General features: G+C 36.8%; 1 protein-coding gene across 1 annotated transcript in view; it reads right to left on the reverse strand.

Annotated features, from left to right (window-relative positions):
• The window catches only part of Adamts19 (ADAM metallopeptidase with thrombospondin type 1 motif 19), a 177,850-nt gene that overhangs the window by 71,257 nt on the left and 85,747 nt on the right, over positions 1-20,846 (reverse strand). Inside the window, exons 9-13 of the mRNA XM_057789047.1 lie at positions 18,381-18,521; positions 16,130-16,280; positions 9,552-9,653; positions 3,779-3,909; positions 2,724-2,896 (exon numbers count right to left, since the gene is read on the reverse strand). Coding sequence (XP_057645030.1) covers positions 2,724-2,896; positions 3,779-3,909; positions 9,552-9,653; positions 16,130-16,280; positions 18,381-18,521 — 698 coding nt within the window. The remainder of the gene's footprint in view (positions 1-2,723; positions 2,897-3,778; positions 3,910-9,551; positions 9,654-16,129; positions 16,281-18,380; positions 18,522-20,846) is intronic.

Raw genomic sequence — 20,846 nt, forward strand, 5'->3', positions numbered from 1 at the left:
ACATTGGGAAAATCTGTCAATGGATGCTAAGGAGTTCTGCCTCTCAGAGACTGACTATATGACAACAGAGTGTACCACACACTTCCTAAGACAGGAGGAAAACAGTAGACTGTTTTAGCATAAAGAAGTGATAAATGTGCAAAGAAATAAATATGTTCAATTTGATTTGAACAATGTATAGTATTATAAAAACTATTGATGGTACCATATAAAATGTACAATATTCTGTTTTATGAATCATATAAGATAAATTTAATTTTAAAATGATTATCTATTGTGTCAATGGTATAACTCACTGATGACAAAAATGATGTTATAAACCAAACTTTCTTTCACTCATTATGACTTACTTTAAATATTTTTCTTTACTCTTGGTGTGTGTGTGTGTGTGTGTGTGTGTGTGTGTGTGGAAGGTGAACAGGTTTCAGAGTCTGTCTCTTCTTCGAACATGTGTTGTAGAGAGCAAACTCAAGTCATCAGGCTTTTGCCTGATAAGTCACCCGCACTGTGAATTCTTTAAAAGTTACATGGGTGCCCATTTTGACTAATTTTCCTTTAATCTGAAGGAAACCTGTTCTGCTCATTTATTCCACATGAGTAAATAGATTTCAAAGGAATATACCTTCTATTACGCCTTCAGCCAATTAGAAGTGATAATGGGAATATCCTTCAAATAATGAGATAAGGTGACTGGTTATCGACTTTACTTTTATAACTAGAAGATATTAAAAATATTTTATGCAATAAAATTCATTAAAAGTTTGATATTTACCTATTGCTACACTCAGAATATACATTAGAGGGAATAGAAGTGAACTAAACTGTTATATTACATGATGCTTGCAGGATGCTTGGAATGATATATAGTCAATTTGGGTGATCAGGGGAATTCTTGTTTCCTAGAGGATTAGCATAAACTGAATTTCCCATCCCAAACCATGAGGTTTCAAGGTAAATAAAGAGTGAGTGAGATTAAAGCTTGATAATAGGAAGGTATAATGCTAAGAAACTCGCTTGTCTAAGGGCTTGAAAACACATAAGTATTATGCGCTTGAGAATGATACAGAGTTTGTTCTTGCTTCTACTGCAGACTGCAAAAAGGAATGATAGGTGTGAGGTAGAAAGAAGTTTAAAGAGGTTACAAAAAATTCTTAAAAATGGGGTGGCTAAGTTTGTGTACCTGAAACAGTGTTCATGAGATAGAGCTCATAGAAGAAACCAGTGGACAGGAAGAGATATCAAGCAATATATTGTAGGCATAAATTTGAAGCTCAAAGGAAGAATCTGACCAAAGACATAAATTGATGAGTTACTTGCATATTTTAACTCCTGGTAATGACGGTCAAACCAGGAAGAAGATGTCATGAAAGTAGAGAGCATCTCTAATAAGTCAGAAGGAAACAACACCAGGGACACAGTAGGGAAGTCAGAATTCTGCTGGGACATGGAATTCAAGACACACAGTGTTTAGACAGGCAAGGATGGGTTACTTGTTTGATGTTTTAAGTAAAAATAGGAGAGAAAATTCCACATAAGTCTTAATTTTCATGAGATTCTTCAAGGACATTAGCAATATTTCTGGTATGGAAGTCCATATTGAAGGTAAGAAAATAGGGACCTGAAAAGTCAGAAAAGGGGCCCACATCTCAAGGAGGCTGCGCACCAGAGAGAATTTCTGTGGTGTGTGTGTGTGTGTGTGAGAGAGAGAGAGAGAGACAGAGACAGAGACAGAGAGACAGAGAGACAGAGGCCTACATATCTTAATGAACTTATCACAACACCCAACACAGAGGGACTTAAATATATAAACAAAAGTCAAGCTGTTTGGTAGGGTAAAGAAAGGGAGAAAAGGGTCGCTTCAGGGATGCAGCTGGAGAGACTAGCCTTGAAAAGAGGAATTGAAATCCTGCTACTTAATAGAAAACAGATGGAATGATTGTCTGTGGGTAGGGCTAAGCATAAGTGTAAGTGTGTGGCAGTGAGAAGCTAGAGGTAGTCTGATGGCTAATCTTTTTGTTATGTTGTGTGATAACCTGTACCTCTTCATTGAGTTTCGGTTCTGACTTCTTTTTTCTTTTTACGCTCATGTGCTTAAGCAGAGAGAACTGAGCTTAAAGAAACCCTGAGTCATCGGAGTGTGGGCGATCACACAGACTTAAGGAAAGCCACAGTCCATCTTGGGAATGAGAAGTAAAGGTAACCCTGGCAGCACGATGGATCCAGAGAAGCCACGACACATTTGTCCACGGCCACGCAAGCACACATCTGGTACATCTGGTCATCAGGAGACCCACTTCTCAGCTAGAGTCCTCCAAGGCTGACCCTTGGTTGTTATAGTAAAACACAGAGGAAAACACACGCATTCCACTGTTAACTGTGTGTGCTACTCTGCGCCATTTTATCAAATGCATGAGTGTTGTACCCCTGCCACAGCCAGGACACTGAGTTACTCCATCAGCTCATGGATGTGTACATATTTCTCACCTCCACTATTCCTAGGCCCTGATAAGAAACATTTATTTTCCTTTCTGTAATATATTTTTATTTTATTTATTCCAATAGGTATATAGTCGTTGTTCAGAATTAAAAATTCACATGTTTAATTTTGTGGTTGTTATATACCAGAAAAGTCAGAAGAAAAACCAAGTCTACGAATGACTACTAGATTATTTGTGGAACAGTGCACGTTTGTTAAAGAATTTGCATCCAGCTGGGGGTCATACCTTCATCGAGGACAGCCTGCCACTGAAGTGCATGCTTTGGGTACGAAGCTCTAACACTATAGGCCTGACATTGCCAGTCTCTGAATCCAGGCAAACCTGCAGGACAAGGTGGATTCTCACATATTCTGTATTGTTTTCTGGGGCCATTACAATCCCTTGCTTCAGAACCTAGCCTAGAAAAAGAGTACAGATAATAAATTTCACCTTTCCTCCATAAGTACCAACTTCTAAAAGTGAAACCCATCTTATTTATAAAATATAATCCTTTCTAATAAAATGTTTCTTTAAAAGCATGAACACACTCAATGACTGAGGAAAGCAGGGTATTCATAGGCCTACTATATTTTTTTTAAAAAAATGGAACTGTTTCAATGCTCAAATTATCTTTTAAAATCTATGAATGATAAAACTGACTTTAGATAACACCGAAAGCATAATTCAAGGGCAAACCTCAGAGCAACATGTAAAGGCTAAATTTCCCATGTGTCAGTTGGTTCTGAGGATAATAAAGCTCATATATTTTTGCAGCTGCGTATAACTGAACAGTGTCCCTGAGGACCACAAACCCAAACTGAGTAGAACTACCTCACTCCCCTGTTCTCTGTCACATTGCCCAGTGGCATTGAGCAAGAGGGTCTGTCAGTGACCCTCAACTGGGTGTGGACCCAGCATGCTTTTTTTGCTTAGCTTTTATCATCACTAACTTTGCCCTCTCATCCTTTGCCTTTGTGAAGTTCAGTCAGTCATCCTCTTGCGTTTTTACTAGTTCCTTCAACTGTTTCCTTCATTCTTCTAAAGTACACCCTGTTCACTTAAGTATATTTCATTGCGGTTACTCAGGAACTGTCGTCTCCTTTTGTAGATTTCATTATTCAATATTCATTTTTAGAGAGGCTGATCAAGGTTTCCTTCTTAAAGGTGAGCTTTTGTCAATAATTTGAGGCAGTTGTAACAGTTTCTTTTGTTTCCCATTATGATTTACAGGCCATAAAAGCCTTGTTACTTCGAAACTGATGACGAAATGCCCGCCCCCAAACCAGGAGCTGTGACTTTACCCAGGACACTTGCGCTCTCGACTGCTGACCCCAGAACTGCAGCTTCGGCTACAGGAACTCCACGTGCTCCATTCTCCAGCCAATGGCTCAGGTGCAGGGGTCCTGCGGGTGCATTCTCCAGCCTTACACCACTATTCCAAAAGTCATGTCTTAGGTGAACAAATCAGGGCACAACTGAAAATCATTCACTGGTCTATATAGTCGCTGGAATTAATGCAAGTCAGTTAGGTCTATGGCATCCCCAGTGCCAAATACGAAGACTGCAAAAGACAAAAGTTAACTGGCACTTGCAATACCAAGCCCCCCTTGCTTGGTTCTGGGGTCATTAACAGTCACAGCATGAAAACAGGGCTCAGAGATTGACTACTAAGCTGCAGAAAATCCTGGGTTGTGAGGGAGAGAGAAGAGAAGTAGTGGAGAGGAGATCTGCTGCTCCAACTGCAAAAGAAAAAAGCTGACATACTCTGTGAAACTGGTGAAAAGGGGAAAGCAAATAAATACCTCTCCACACACAAAAGAAAAACAGAATCGAAACAATCACATATAAGCATGGACAAACAGCAATATCTGTCCTTCTGAAATGAGGGCGAAGCCAACATTTCAGGAAATCTGAGTTCCCACTAACACTATCACAAGCTTTCGCTTGAAAGCCAAGTTTGTTTGAAAGACCCGAGCAATTGATTGTGAAATGCTGCATTTCAATTTCAAATTCTGGAGCTAATTTCATATTTTAACAAAGAACCACATGTGGTTTTTTTTTTGGTTTTTTTTTTTAAATTCTTGTGTCTTTTTCATGAAGTTAAACCAATAGCCACGAAAGAGATTATTTCTACGACTTCTAAGAAATGATAGGCTAGGTAGACAGGAGCAGCTATTTCTATGGTTATTAAGGAATGATCAAATACATGGACAAGAGTGTTACAATTGCTCCTGAAAAATCTGTCACATAAATGGCGGACACAAGAAACAGGTATAAGGCCACAACATCAAACCTGGAATAACATGTTATAATATTAGTGCCATTTAGATTATTAGTTATAAAATAGCAAGGCTGGGAAAGTTGATCCTGTTGGCCAAAGGGGACTTCCTGCACCCAAGGGCATCAAGATTTGAAAAGGACTTTGAGAGAAGTGAAGAAATTCTGTGAGTCTCATCCTGTTCATGTCCAAGGTGCGAGAGAATCTGACTCAGCATATGGACTGTTTGATAGAGGTTGAGTGTGGCATAGAACACGATGCAGGAGGAGTTTGTGGTTAGCATAATAACCATAAAGTTTTAGGGGTATAATTACAGTAATACTGCGAATGGGTTTTCATAAACAAAAGTTTCATTTACTCCGAGGATGTTAGTTCATGTCTTGATTTAAAATTATTTTGAGGATTGGTTTGTTTACTGTTTTTAGAAGAATAAATAAAGAAAATAACACTATATCATTTAGCTTACATCCAATTGACATTTTTATAAGCAAAATTAATTACTTCCTGTATATATTTTTGTTATGTCAAAACTTTAATCCAACCTCTTTTGGATGTAGTATGCTTTAAGCTCCATCTTCAAAAGCGAAGTGGGATGTGTCTGTTATAGGTTTGCTAATAACTAAGCTGTCGTTTCATGTGAAGGTTTAATCTGAATCGTGAAAAAGAACGCAGGAAAAGGCGATCAGCGTAGAAACTTATATATTACAGACTAGCTGTAAGCACTCAATAATGCTATGGCAGCCATGGAAAAATCCCAGTATAAAACCTGTCAGACTTGACTCAATCACCTTGTTTGGCCTGTGTGGAGGGTGTTTACTTTTCCCCGAGTGCATATCACAGACCCCTGTCCATTTAGCAGCAAGCTGGCACTGATTGACTGGGCGAGGGTTCACAGAAGACTGGAAGTCTCTGAAAGGCACTGGGACTTTGCCTGCACATAATTTAAATGAAATCACATCTGGCACATGAAGAAAAAAATGGAAACAGACAGGCAAGCCAGCAGGCACACATAAAAGCCAGTGATATTTAAAGAAACTGTAACATGATAGCTAAGGTTTGTCCCCTTGTGGACAACTTGGTTTCTGTACCAAAGGGACCTGCTTTTGCATCTTGTAGGTAGTGAGTGTTGTTTCTATGTTACAGAAAGTGTTAATTTTGCTAAAAATGTTATACAATAAATTACTATATAAAACATTCCTAGGGATGCATTCCATAAATTTGGTAGCACCATATTTTATACCATGTGTCTGTTATTTTTTAACCTCAAAAACTAATGCTAAATAAATAATAAAATATTCTATTATGAACAAAATTATTTTTATTTACAAAACATTATACTATATAGTATCAATCATTTCTGTAGCAAGACAAGCCCTAAAAAGTCTAGCTGTGTTTCTGGGCTGCCATATCCTTATGCCAACCTGAGTAAGAGGTTTATGAAGGCAGAACTGGCGCAGAGATAAAATGTCAAAGCTGCAAGACCATGCTCTCAACACGCCCTCAACACACACTGTGAGAACAGAGAGACAGCCAAGGCCAACAGGGGCCCACTGCATAAACACCTAGGAGTTGCCAGGATGTGGTGGTCTTCATTACTTCCAGTAGTGTATAAACATAGCATTCTAAAGAGTCTTAACTCGGGAAAATAAATGACTAGGCAGTAATGAATCCTTCACGGTACCCAACTCAATGTTGCTGCTTAAGCCTCGATCCTCTTTTTCCATTCTGAGCAAATGCTGTGAATAACTTGTTGCTGGTTTGTAATAACTTATCAACTCACTGTTCTATGTTATTAATCAAAAATGATAGCTATGGTACAATGGTGATAGTGTGAAGAGAAAAAAGGTCTTTCCTTTTACCTCGTAAAATGCTATCTAAATCAGTATATAAATATCCATCTTCGGCATCACTTGATGAATAGAATTGTATAGGGGACTTTGAGACTCAAAAGCAAAACCCTTAGTGGGAGCACACTTATACCACTTAGTGCTCATCATGATGGCACAACAAAACTTAAAAATTCCCAGCCTTGTTTTTTTCATTCAATGTGAACCTAAGGCATTTAAATATTAACAGCAATGCAACAAGTGTGGAAGGTTTCTGAATGACCGCTCCTACAGTATCTAAGACACATGGGTATTGGAAGAAGATCACATGACCCAAGAAACTGAGAAACTAATTATGCATTTATACATGCAAAGCGTGCCGGGTGGTAGTGAAACATGCCTCTAATCCCAGCACTTGGGAGGCAGAGACAGGTGGATCTCTGTGAGCTCGAGGTCATTCTGGTCTATTCAGTGAGTTCCAGGACAGGCTCTGAAGCTACAGAGAAGTCCTCTCTCGGAAAAAAGAAAGAAAGAAAGGAAGGAAGGAAGGAAGGAAGAAAGAAAGAAAGAAAGAAAGAAAGAAAGAAAGAAAGAAAGAAAGAAAGAAAGAAAGAAAGAAAGAAAGAAGCAAACAAACAAAAACAAAAGCAAATGCAAAGAGTAAAGAACCTCTAGAAGAATTATCATGAGCATGGTCACAGGGAAAGAAAACATTTTACCTTTGATGAGTAATTAGAGTTTTGGCTGAAAGAATAAATTGATACTCTCAAGAATGTAAATTATTCTTAACTATACATGAAGAAAACTGTTATAGTGCAAATATTTAGAATTCAGATTATATAAACAAGGCACTAAATAAGTCGAGTGACTTGTGGGATGCTGGAGAACTCCGGGCGGATGTTCAGCATCCCTCTATGATTCTGCATCGGTGATTCCAGGATGATGAAAATGATTGCCCTTCCAGAGTGTTTTAGGATTCAAGCAATAAATTATTTAGGTTAATGTCAGGAGATGCTCCTGATGAACACACATTGTTCTACCTCTGTGTATAATTTGAGAAAAAATAAAACAGACCTCAATCCTCATTCTCCATTTAATCTCATAGAAAAATATTTGGCAGAGTCTATAAACAACTGGCTGATATTTCACAGAAGTGTAGCCCAGGAGACCGTTCTCATATTGAAAGTGACAAAACACTTCAACTCTTCAAAAGAAGTTCCAACTTAAACAATGTGTAATTTTTTTCTCATTTAATTAAAGAAATTATTGAAGTACATATTTATATCATTTCATCATTGCTTCCTAAAACCATCCAGCAGCTCTTCTTTCTTACAGACAGTTAACTCTTTATGAATAATAAGTTTTGAGAAAATGAAATATGCTCATACTTACCTCCTATTTCCTTCTTCTAGCTCCTCCCATGCCATTCTAAACATGTCCTCCTCTCAACTTCCTGTGCTCTTCTCTCTCTCTCTCTCTCTCTCTCTCTCTCTCTCTCTCTTCCTGTCTTTCTTTTGTTCTTTCTCTCTCTCTTCTTCTTCTTCTTTCCTTCCTTACTTCTTTTTATAACACTAAGTCTAATTAGTGCTTCCCATATGTACAGGGGTGTGACCATCCATCCCAAACATCTGAGTGGCCACATCCTCACAAAAGGATGACTCTTAGCTGGGCGGTGGTGGCACACGCCTTTAATCCCAGCACTTGGGAGGCAGAGGCAGGTGGATCTCTGTGAGTTCGAGACCAGCCTGGTCTACAGAGCTAGTTCCAGGACAGGCTCCAAAGCCACAGAGAAACCCTGTCTCGAAAAACCAAAAAAAAAAAAAAAAAAAAAAAAAAAAAAAAAAAAAAAAAGACTCTTCCTCTGCTACCAAACATTCACTGTCAATAACATCTCACCAAGGGTTGGGGCATGAATAAAACAGGTACCTCTTTATAACATTTTCAAATTAATTTCTACTGGTGTAAAAAATATATGTGCTATGAGCCTATATAACACAGGAAGACTGTGCTTTTTTTGGAACCTCAGAAGGTATTAAGGGCTATTTGTTTTTTTGACACAAAAATTCTAAGGCTTTAGGGGTGACATTAAGTTATTAATGATATCTCTCCAGGTTTCTGATGTTAGAAGTTGTGCTATCAATTTTCTACATTAAGAAATAACTTAAGAAGTATTGGTGTTTAAAATCTGAAATAAGATCTCTAAAAAAAATGGATGCATTTCTAGATACATATGATTGACCTACCAACATGAAATCAAGATAAAGTGAATAATTTTAGAAATCTCCCTCCAAACCCAACCCAACCAACCAAAAAACAAACAACAACAACAAAAAAAACCCAACAAACGAACCAAAATCATAAATAAAGCAAAAACACAGGTTCAGATAGTTACAGTGTAGAATTCTACCCGATCTTCAAAGAAGAACAAACATTAAAATCATCAAACTTGTGGTAGACATGGAAGAATCACTTTCTAATTCTTCTTATGAAGCCAGTATAACCCTGGTACCAAAACCAGGCAAACACAACAACCACAAAAGAGAATTAGTGGTCAGTTTCTGTGACAGCTGAACCCCTGAGGAAAATAAAATTATAATTAAAAGAATTTTTTTGATGTTCTGGAAAATTTTATAATTGATGCTCTTACTTGTGATTATTTTATTTCTGTGCATTTAACTAATAAACGAACATGAGTTCACTTTTCGGGGAAAGCATATTTATATATGACTATGAACATTATAATAACCAATATCAAGAAAAAATTGTGCACTTTAATAATTAACAAAACAAGTGTACCTATGAAAAATGGAAAACTTGCAATTAAACATAGATGAAACATTAACATTTTTAACTCCTGAAATGACCTGACAGATACGAAGACAGATGTGTGTGTGTAGCTGTAGGGAGAAAATACAAGTTTCCAATCTTTTGCAATATTCTGACCTATTCTAGGCTGCCTGAGTGACTCACCTTGCCAGGGTCACAGTCAGTCCCATCCATTGGTGGGTCAAGCTTGGTCCTGCACTCTGCTTCCCCTTCTACTTTGCACCACAGACCAGCGCAGATAACATGCTGAAGAAAGGGCACAATATCAGATGAGGAATGGTCCATAGCTTTAAGTTCAGGTCAGTAATTTCAGTTATTATGATGCAAACAAAAATGTAGTTGAGTGAAAATATGATCTATGCATTTTTAATATTAAATATAAGTGAAACTATACATGGGATTGTCTATAGGTATAGAAATCTTTATATGTAACTGTAGAAAATAGTACGTTTAATAAACTTTAAGTCTTTAAAAAGATCTTTTGATCAATCAAAGAGGGATATATAAAACAGACGCAGCTAAAAAGAGAAAAATTTTAGCTAAAAATCTGACATTTATGCTTGGATAGAAACCAGGCTGAAAGAATTTTTTTAAAAATTGATTTTACTTTTCTGTTTTCGTAGTGTGACCCATGAACCTAAGCATACAAATTAGGAACCTTGCTATTGTGCCCTATCCCTATCCCTTCCATGTTTCTATTTGTGTTACGTTCACCATGCTTTTCCCAGCACCTCCTCATGCACAGGCCTTCTTCGACGCTTCCACAGCATGGTTAGGACACACAGCTTTGGCCCATACATAATTCTATGGGCATATCTGTCAGTCATTATCAATTACTTTCACTCATGCATGAATAAGTTTTTTGGACATTTGGAATGCAACAAACTTTTCTATTGAAAAGATAGAATTTTAAAAACATTGCTATTATGTGACTAGACATGGTATGAACAAAATAATTTCGAAGCAATTGAAGAAAAGGGAAGATTGTCAGGGGAAGCTAATGAAAACTTTCAAAGACTGCAGTAGTTGAAGAAGAAAGATAACCTCTTATCTCCACACTACCTTATTTGCCTTATCCACGGACATTCATCTCATCTATATTCTTCTAAGCAGCAGGATTTCAATACCTCTCCCTAAGGTCAGTCCCTCCAGCTGCAGCCCAGATGCCAATCTCTTCTCCCCATTACCTTACTGCTCAGTTTGATTTTGTTTTACATATTTAAGCCCTTCTGTGTTGAGGGGTTAATGATCAGTTCATGAAAAGTACATTGACTGTTCTCCCCAAAAACACACAGAACTTCCCTCTGGTGCTGTGAACTTGAACTGTGAACTCACTTTCTCCCCTTGCAGTCTTCTACATTCCTATTACCAATATGAATGTCTCAAATACAATGCCAATAACATGGAAATACCTCTCTGGTGTGAGAGGTCCTTCTGTCTCTGTGTTGTTTTCATTGTTTAATGAATAAAGAAACTGGCGTGGCCTATAGCATCGGAGGAGGAAGGCCAAGTTAGAGAGAAGCCATGGAGCCGCCACCAGAGTCAGACATGCCAAAACTTTGCCGGTAAGCCACTGCCACGTGGAAATACACAGATTAATAGAAATGGGTTAAATTAATATGTAAGAGTTAGCCAATAAGAAGCTAGAGCTAATGAGCCAAGCTGCAATGTAATTAATACAGTTTCTGTGTTATTATTTCTGGTGAAATGCTAGCCAGGCAGCCAGGAAACAAAAAGCAGCCTCCCACTACACCTCTCTTTGTTCATGAATTGGTAACTAACACCATGAAAATGACTATCTTAACAAGCAAGCTACAAATTCAAAGCAATTTCAGTCTATATGCCAATCAAATTCTTTACAAACTTAGAAAAAGTCTTCACAATTCAGTTTAATCTGTGTATAGCCACGTGTCAGTGGCTTACCAGCTAAAAGTTCTGACGTCTGTCTCCGGCAGGGCTACATGACTTCTCTCTGACTCTGCCCTTCTTTCTCCCAGCGTTCAGTTTAGTTTTAGATTAAGCATATGAATGGAAAGGACTGGTGAAAAACAAGAGGGAAGAAACAGATGAGGTAGATAATTGGTACTGTATGCTGTCTGTGTGCATGTAACGCCCAAGAGTATCTTTTTTCCCCCAGAGGAGATGGGGAAGAACCAGGAAGAAGCAAGGGTACCATGTAAGTAAACAAAAGGACTCCACTAGCCAACAACTAAAAAGCTGATAAGTACAAAGTTCTTGCCAGGGTCTCTCTAAAGGCTGTGTATAGAACAGATGTCACAAGATTAAGGTTAACATATAATTGAAACCACTAGTCACACTGGCAGACATATTTAAGCTAATAAATTTTTTATGATTCTAATGCTAATTATCCAGAACTCCTATAATACTACTTTGTTATATTTAAAATTCAGACTTATAAACTATTTGTAATTTCCTAAATATCTAGTCCACTAAAAGAGAGATATAATTTATTCATTTTTTCTTCTGTTAAAAAAAATCCTCACTTCAAAATATTTTGTGTATATCATACTTTATTTTGTACCGGGATAAAGTTCTCAAAAATTCATCTAGGAATTACTTCAAAGACTGAAAAATCATGCTGCTTTGTAATGTTTAGGTTCTTGAAAACTCAAAAATGCTTTCTGTAAATCATGTATACATAAGTGAAAATATCTCAGGCTTTATAATTTTAGTTCCTAAATATTTTACCTTTCTCATTTTATTTCTTAAGACGCTTTCTGTTACTAGAGTCAATTGCTGAATTCCCACCAATGACAGTTTAACTGCTACTCAATAAAGTTCATTTATGTTTTGAAGAAATTGCTTAGGTTAACCTGTCAGCGAAAGAACAAATCTTCTACACTATCATTTCAGAGCTGAGCACTGTTGGTGGTCTAAATGCTGCCCTTCAACTGTGAGCAGTTAGCTCTTCTGAGCAGCAGGTGCTCCAATCAGTTCCCACATGAGACACTGTGAAGATAAACAGCACACTTGGCAGCTTTTCAAGATAAGCACAACCAGGTGAAATAAATCATGAAGAGGGGATCTCCTCAATACATGGCATTCTGCAGGTCTATAGGTCTGTGTTGAGTAGCCTGTAGTCTCAGCCTTCTGAAGAATGCCAGTTCACTTCAAGGTGACTGCTCCAAAGCCAGTGAAGAAATGGTATTGAAGGTTCTAACCCTTAAAGGTGGAATGTGTCAGAGGTGTGAGGCTAGTGCCATGTCTTACCTAGCCTTTTCTAAGGAGTACGGTAGGGCACGAGATTAGAACAAAGCATTCTTTAGGTTCCACAGTAACAAGTCATATTTTTAACTGGGTTGGGGGTTCTCTTATGTTTTCAGTTAAAAGAAATTTAATACCTCCAACAGATTTCGTAGGACATCTAAACACAAATACGCTGATGTGTGATTCCCTTTTGTACGCTGTGAATACCATTGGTGAATAAAGGACTGCTTTGAGCCCATAGCAGAGCAAGGCAGAAAGAGCTAGGTGGGGGAAACTAAACTGAATGCTGGGAGAAAGAAGGGCAGGGTCAGAGAGAAGCCATGTAGCCCCACCAGAGACAGACGCCAGAACTTTTAGCTGGTAAGCCACTGACACGTGGAGATACACAGATTAATAGAAATGGGTTAAATTAATATGTAAGACTTAACCAATAAGAAGCTAGAGCTAATGGGCCAAATAGTGATTTAATTAATACAATTTCTGTGTGATTGTTTATCAGGGCTAGGCAGCTGGGAACCAACAAGTGGCCCTTCCTTGCAACAATACACAACTCAGCAGTATTAATTGTTTAATCTTTGGAGTGAAAAAAATTCATTTCAAACACAAAATATGACTTTGGGTATTCATCTGAAATAGACTTTTCATAGGCATACACAGACACACTGTGCTATACATTAAAGGGTAAGAGAAGCTGACTGTCCATGTATAACTATCATAAATTTTCTGTGTTCATCACAAATGGTTTGATTAAAATGTTCTCAGATTTTTGTTAAAATAATTGATATGAAGTCATATACATCTAAGTAATAATCCACCCTTTGTCATGTAGCTCCATGTTTTTAAATGGATTTCCCCAAAGCATAATCTTAGTAGCTCAACATATTGTAAAAATAGCCCATTTGTGGAATAGTGTTTAGAAAAAAACTCTTCAGTCATATAGTATGTTAGTATACTAAGACCAGAAGATCTAAAATTTATTGCCTTCTTATGAAGAACAGGTCTCACACCCAAGCATATCATTTTAAGAGCTTGGACTCTCAGCTGATACAAACTCTACAGAAAAGGGTGAGAGATCACACTTCTAAATGCTTCATTTGGTGGATGCCAATACTAAACGGGAATTTTAAGGATAAGTAATATTTTCAGTTGTTATATTTTAATTTTATATTTAAATGCAGACTGAATAGAGCAATCAATCAAAATCATACTGCACAATGATCAAGTTTTTTCTGTATTAAAATTAGAGAATTGAATAACGCAGTCAAGCCCAGGAATTGCTTAAATGTCTGTGTTTTATTCACATAAAACACGAATATTAACATTCTTTCTATAATTTATTTTCATTTATTTAAAATATTCATTTTTTTTGTATGGAGTGGGGCACCTGAATGCATGTGGGAACTGGTTCTTCTCCTTCCACGAGTGGGTGCTGGGGATTGAGCTCAGTGTGCAGTTTTCACACTTTAAACGGGAATTATTAATATACTCAGTGAGGTAAGAGAAACGTATATGATCGGCTATAGGTGCAGACAAAAGTGGATTCAATGAAAACCCACTTTCAATTGAAAAAAAAAATGAAGTAAATAAGAATGTGTGATAGGGTTAAGCACAGAACGGATTATATGGAGAATATTGAGAAAACCTGGAAATAAGTGAAGTGGGATTGTTGAATGTGAATGAATGAATGAATGAATGAATGAGAATATTAAAAAGCATAAAAATGCTTAGGAAACATGTGAGGCCATCCTACTTGGCCTCACAAGTCTAATGGGTCATCAGAAGGGGAGAAGACAGAAGTGGAGGGACAGAGATGTTTTCAGTGGAATGAAGAATAAACACCTCTTACCAAATTTCACAAAATACTTGAATATGCAGGAAGCACAGGCACAAAAGACAAGGAAACACCACAGAAAAGGTGAGAGAGCAAATGCCAGCTAAGCATTATTTATGGTGAAAAATAATTCGGTGTAAAAAGGCATTTTCACATGAAGGAAAATATACCATGAGCAAAATCCAAATAAAAGAAATCTACATGAGAAAGGAAACTAAAGGGTAGACATTCTCTTTATACGTAATACAGAACAGCAAGTAGGTAAATATCTGGGCAAAAAGACAGTACAGTTTAATCATTGTTTAAACGGCACACAGATGTTTAAGGAGATTGACAACACTGTTTTGTGGTTTACAATGCGCACAGATTAGCATACATGATGACTACAGCACAAACCAGAATGCACTCAAGTGACTGCATACTGCATGCTTCTATAATCCAAGAAGAAAAGTGCCACATTTAATCCAGGTAGATTAAGTGCTTATATTTTCAACCCTAAAGCTGAGTTTGGCAAACCACTGGGTACCGGCCAACTCTCTTTGACAATAAAGCTGCACTGTGCTGCTCCCAGGGTCATTCACATAGATGCTGTCTGTGGTTGGCCTCAAGGAGCACAGAATACTGAAGATGATTCCAGTGCTATGGTTCCTTAGTTAAAATCATGTGATCTGATGCCTAGACCTGGGTCAGATCAGACCTTTCAACAAGAAGAGATCTCATCGTGAAAGCTAAAAATGTAATAAGTTAAGTAGTTTTTCTTCTTTTTTCTTTTCTTCTTCTTCTTCTTTTTTTTTTGTATGTGTACACAATTTGAAAAGGGAAAGAGGAACATTTCTGGATACTTAAAAATCCACACAATTTATTAGAGCAATGTTTAATTTAAAATAGGTCGCTATTATAATACTAAGAAAAAATTCATTAAAAAAATCTCTTGAGTAATTAAATATTCAAAGATAAAATAACACCTATAGTGATCCAAGTGAGTTTGTGATGAATAGCAATATAAACAAAGCAAATAGAAAGTGCAGAAGGAGAAGAAGGTTTTACTGGGGACAGTGACGGTTCAGTTTAAAGACTCCCCCCCAAAATGATGTTTTCTAAGAAATAACTTTTAACCCTTTATGTTTAAGGATAGATGACTCTTCTACCACTACTATATATCCATACATTGTTTTGCTGCATTTTACCCAGTTAACAATTATAAAAGCTTAAAATTTAAAACAGAAGCATGATTCTGACATAACATAATTAGTTGCCTGATTTCGGTGTACTTTTTGATGTAGTAAGTGCTGGGTCTTTCTTTCTTCTCTGACTTAGTCCCTCTTCTTTATCAACTCTTATTAACTGCCCATGCCTGAGTGCTTTTACTTCCAAAGTGCAAAGAACACAGGAGTTTCAGTGTGAGTAGGACAAGGCCATAGTCTCTACTTGAAATGGGGTGGGTCAGAAACAGGGCAGGAAGGCAGGCAAGGGTCCTGTGGCCTTCGGGTAAGTGCAGACTTGGTTGGGACTTCCCAGATGCACTATTTTTTTCTCAGGGATTTCTTTTGAGGAGTGCCACGATTTGGAGCAACATATACTTAATGAAGGTCATCTCCTCCACCTGTGTGTGTTTCTAAACAATGCATGTGAGCAATGGAAGATAGTTGCCCATGCCTCTTACCTGCATCTCTTGACAAAATGAAGCCAAAGGCCCGAAGAGGATTTGACACTGTTCGTCTGCAGTGTATACCATTCCTGGCAGGTTTGAGGGAACCAGCACAGAGCTGAGGCTCTGTGGACTTGTCTGCAGCAAGCAGCTACTGGCCTTTGACCTGTCAACATGCAGATACATTAAATATTTCATTTTAATGAAAAAAAGGCATTATGATTATCTAGTCAGAAGAAACAGCTTCATAATAAAATTAAAGTTCTACTTAGTATTCCTGCCATTGAATGGTGTGGGAAGAATTCTGCATTTGAGATAGCTTTATTCATAACCAGTTATGGCAATCCTAATAGTAACAATGTTACTCAAGTTAAGAGAGTATTTTGATTATAAACACTGTCCATAGAAGTCAGTTCCGCTGGTTTAAATCTGCTGGGAAGTTACATGGTTTTATGCATTTATAAGATATATAAGCTCATACTCTGAGAGCAACTTGTCCAAAGCATCATATGGTGTCAATCCTATTTGGGGATTTAAAGAAATAATTTTCTAATGAATATTAATAGTCAGGAGATGCCTGTAATTGACATTGTGATACAGCTTTGGTAAGACATTTAATTTTGTTATAGTCCTGACATATAAAGACAGCCATACATATCTTGCATGTTCTAAAACAAGCTAAGTAGGGTATACTGATGAAATTGTTGATGCTGTTTTCAAGTATTAATACTCTGAACGTCATCCTGGGTTGGCATGACAAAGAGCAGGCACAGAATCTACTGCAGAAATTTTAGAATAGAGATACAGGTATGTAATAGATAGTATGTATTTCAAATAAGAATTTTACTCTTGAAAGTTTTAGACTTGCACAAAATGTATATTGCTCATATTCATTCACCAACTACCTTTTCCCAAATGCTCCTATTTCCCCCAGAGTAGTTGAAACACAGTCCAAGTTACTAGATTTAAGTAATTCTGTGTGCTTGGTTGTGGATGGGTGTGTTCCACCTTATCGACTTTACATGATTCAAGCTTTGGGCAGCTTTATGGAAAAGGAGGAAAGAGTCAGTAATTGGTGAGAGCTGTGAAGGGTTGAATTCTGGTCATGATATGGCTGTTGCATTCATCAAATCGCAGCTACAGGGTTTCCTGCATAAGATCCCCACGAGATCATAATTCCATGGACAGGGGAGAAGCTGACCTACCAGCAGTGGAACTGATGTTATTGAGGGAGAAAAAGTTACTTTCCTTTGGGGACTTAGCCACTGGTAGGTTGCTCATGACCCAGAGGATGACCACACACCCCTGCACATATGAGCAAATCCAAATAACCCTTATATTTTACCATCCCCTAGTAGCTAATAAAGTAAAATCATCTATCTAAAGAATATGGACAAACGAACAGATTTCATATTTGTGGTGATTTGACAAGATGGGTATTTATGAATTCCTCTTTTAGATTTCTGAAAAGCTTAAACATCTGTTACTGCTTCAGTACAACCTCTTCTTTTTACCTGATCCTTTGTCAAAGGCATAGACAAAGTACAAGCACTCTCAGACAAAAACAACAGCAGCATTATTTTTCATTTCTTTCAAACAGAAGCTAATTGTTACTCTTGATAGAGCTGTAAAAGTCTTAAGGTGTCCTATGGACCACAGAGGCTAGAAGTGGTTCTTATTGGAAAAAAAGTGTTTACCATAAATGAAAAGTGGAGGTTCATTTAAGGCAGTGGTTCTCCACCTAGGGGTTACATATCAGATATTTTGAATATCAGATATTTACATTATGATTCATAACAGTAGCAAAATTACAGTTATGAAGTAGCAATGAAATAATTTTAGGGTCAGGGGTCACCATAACATGAGGAACTGTATTAAAGGGTCACGGCATTAGCAAGTTTGAGAACCATGCACGTAAGGAATTCCATGTGTTAATGGTGTGTTGCATGATGCTCAATGAGCCTGTTACTTCTAACATTGAAGAGGCCACCACATCCAGTGACAGATTTCCATGATTACAGCAATTTTCTCCCTTTCAAATTATCTTGCTCATCATTCAATCAGAGAAATATGAGAATGAAAAACAGATAAGTTAAGCAATGTGTTCTAGTTCATACCATGAGTCAAGAGAAGAGCCAGGCAGAATCAAATGCTCTCTTTCTCCTGCGCCGTTGACTTTCCGCTTTGTCATAATGCCTTTACTGGTTGGCAGTCAGCAGGAACAAATAAATATTCACAATGAAAAAGTAATCCGTGACACCAGTACCTGAGAAATCTTTCCAAATCCTCCTTGCTACACCTGGACCATGAAACATCACCAAGATTTTGTCCTTTGATCCATTCACCAGACATGATATGAAGACCATCAGCACATGACGGGTGGTCATTGTCATGATTGATGCCCATGCTGATTTAGAATAGAATTGAAAGAAAAGAGATTCGAATTAAACAAATGATAATTTTAGCTTTTATTACAACAGTGGTATTCCAATTAAAATATTACATGGGAAAATTTGTTTAGAGGAAATTAGTTTAAAAACAAGATTGGATTTTAAATTACAATTATTTTGTAAATTCTATCATCCAGGTTTAAAATAAATAATGTAATTCGATTAAGACCATTTTCCCAAACATATATTCAAGATGCATAGATGCATGCTGAAGTACATATAAGAAACTGATATGTGCATATATTTTGAATTATTTATATGAATCAAAAAATAGAAAATTTTCCTTCAACATCATTGGATTCTTGCCTTTGCCTGAAGCACTTTGTTCTTTTAAAACATGAATTACTTCTTAGCCAAACAAAATCATACTAAACTACTAACTTCTTGGAATGTTTTCTTCATCTGCTTCACAACTTCATTTTCTTCTACACACCTCAAATAACAAAAATATCTCTTGGAAAACTGCTTGGTCATCATTATCTTTTCTATTGGATCATAAATCTGTTGATTTAGGTAGAGATCTTACTATGAAAATTTGACTTAACTACATTAAATACTTTAGAACCATCTTCAATTAAACTCAACTGAAGTTTTCCTCTTTAAAATGTAGAGTACCAAAAGACGTTTACTAGCCTTTAGCTCCCCTACTTCCATATTGCCTCATCTTGCCACAGGATTTTGTGAAGACTTATGTTCAATATCCTCTAAGTTGTATTATATATTTTTCAATTGCAGTTATTTTCAAAAGTGTTGAGCACAAGGACTTTTCAGGATCCATAACTGTCTGACATCTAGATTTCACACTCTACATAACTCAAGTAGAATCTCCTCTTCGTAAGAACAAAATCCTTAGAATGTCTGACAAATTCTCAAACTCAGGATTTTAATATGAATAAGGGCTAATATTGAAAAGGTAGAAAGAGAAAAGTTTGTTTAATATACTCAACGTTTCCAACAATGACATGATGGTGTGATATCCTATTTCATCTCTCTTTGTTCTAAATACAAAATAAAATTTTTTAAATGAAAGTTTCCAAGAACATTTACATTGTAGTTTAAAATACTAAATTAGAAATATTATCAATGTGGTTCCATGTGATTACAATTAGACTTGTTCTAGAACCAAGTTAAAAATATAAATTATATAAATTAAATATTTAAATAAAATTTATTATGACAATAACTTTTGAAAGGAGCATCTGACTTGGAAGTAATAAATGCCATCTGTGTTCTGCAAGAATAAAAAGTACACTAACTTAGATATGATAATTTTGTTTAAAAAATAAAAAATGTACTATCAAATGTAACTTTTTACTTTAAGAACAAAAAAATCACTCAGTAGTGAATAATGTTTCCATTTTCCATAAATGTCTTTGAATTGGGTCTGTATCAATACATATTAATGGCATGATTGACAAAATATGGGAAGAGAAAATGCTTTCAAAGTTTGATGACCATAAGAAAAATTAAGACACTGTATAAAAAACAGCTCTTTTGACGGAGAAAGAAGGAGAAGATACCTGTGTTAGAATGACTTTTCTCTATTTTACCCCACTTATAAGAAAAGAGCAAATTGGAAACTAGTAACAAAATAATTGTGAACACTCTCCTACCCCTTGTTGTGAAGACCACATGGGGCTGTTGACAATGGTTTGTAAAGAGACCCCATAGAGGCCACTTTACACTGAGGAAGTGAATAAGAGAATTTTACTGCATTAGTCTCTTTTAACAAAAGATACAGAGATCCAGGTGCTGTGTTGTGTTTGCTTTATTTGCTCAAAGTGTGGGCTTAAGACTCACCAAGAAAATCACCAGAGCAAGAATTACTTTGCTTAGCTATTGACTTTAAACAAGATGGGTGTGTAGGAAGGTGGAGAATATCTGAGAGGAGATGTGTGTGTGTGGGGGGAATATGATCAAAATCTATTCATGAAAACCTTTTTAAATAAAAAATAAAACAAGCACCTCTAAACTTGGCACAACCTCACATAATACTAAGGATGCCTGACTGCACCTCTAATGGCAAGCTTCTGATGGAGTTCCTGGAATTATCACTGTCTCATCTCCCTGGCGAATTCTGTTCATAGCATGCTCACTGGACACTCACTTAGTTAACAGGCCCTGACTGACTGTGTGGAATACGATCAATCCTTCCAGCCTGCTGAAGCCGTCTTTAGACTCATGCTCAAATGTTGGCATTTTACAAACGCAACAATAAAACTTCCTAAGTAATGCAACCATTTGGGACACTTAACTTCCAAGACTTAACAATTTGTCCATTT

Source organism: Chionomys nivalis, chromosome 14, assembly GCF_950005125.1.
Source record: "Chionomys nivalis chromosome 14, mChiNiv1.1, whole genome shotgun sequence".
In the NCBI taxonomy this organism is placed as follows: Eukaryota; Metazoa; Chordata; class Mammalia; order Rodentia; family Cricetidae; genus Chionomys; species Chionomys nivalis.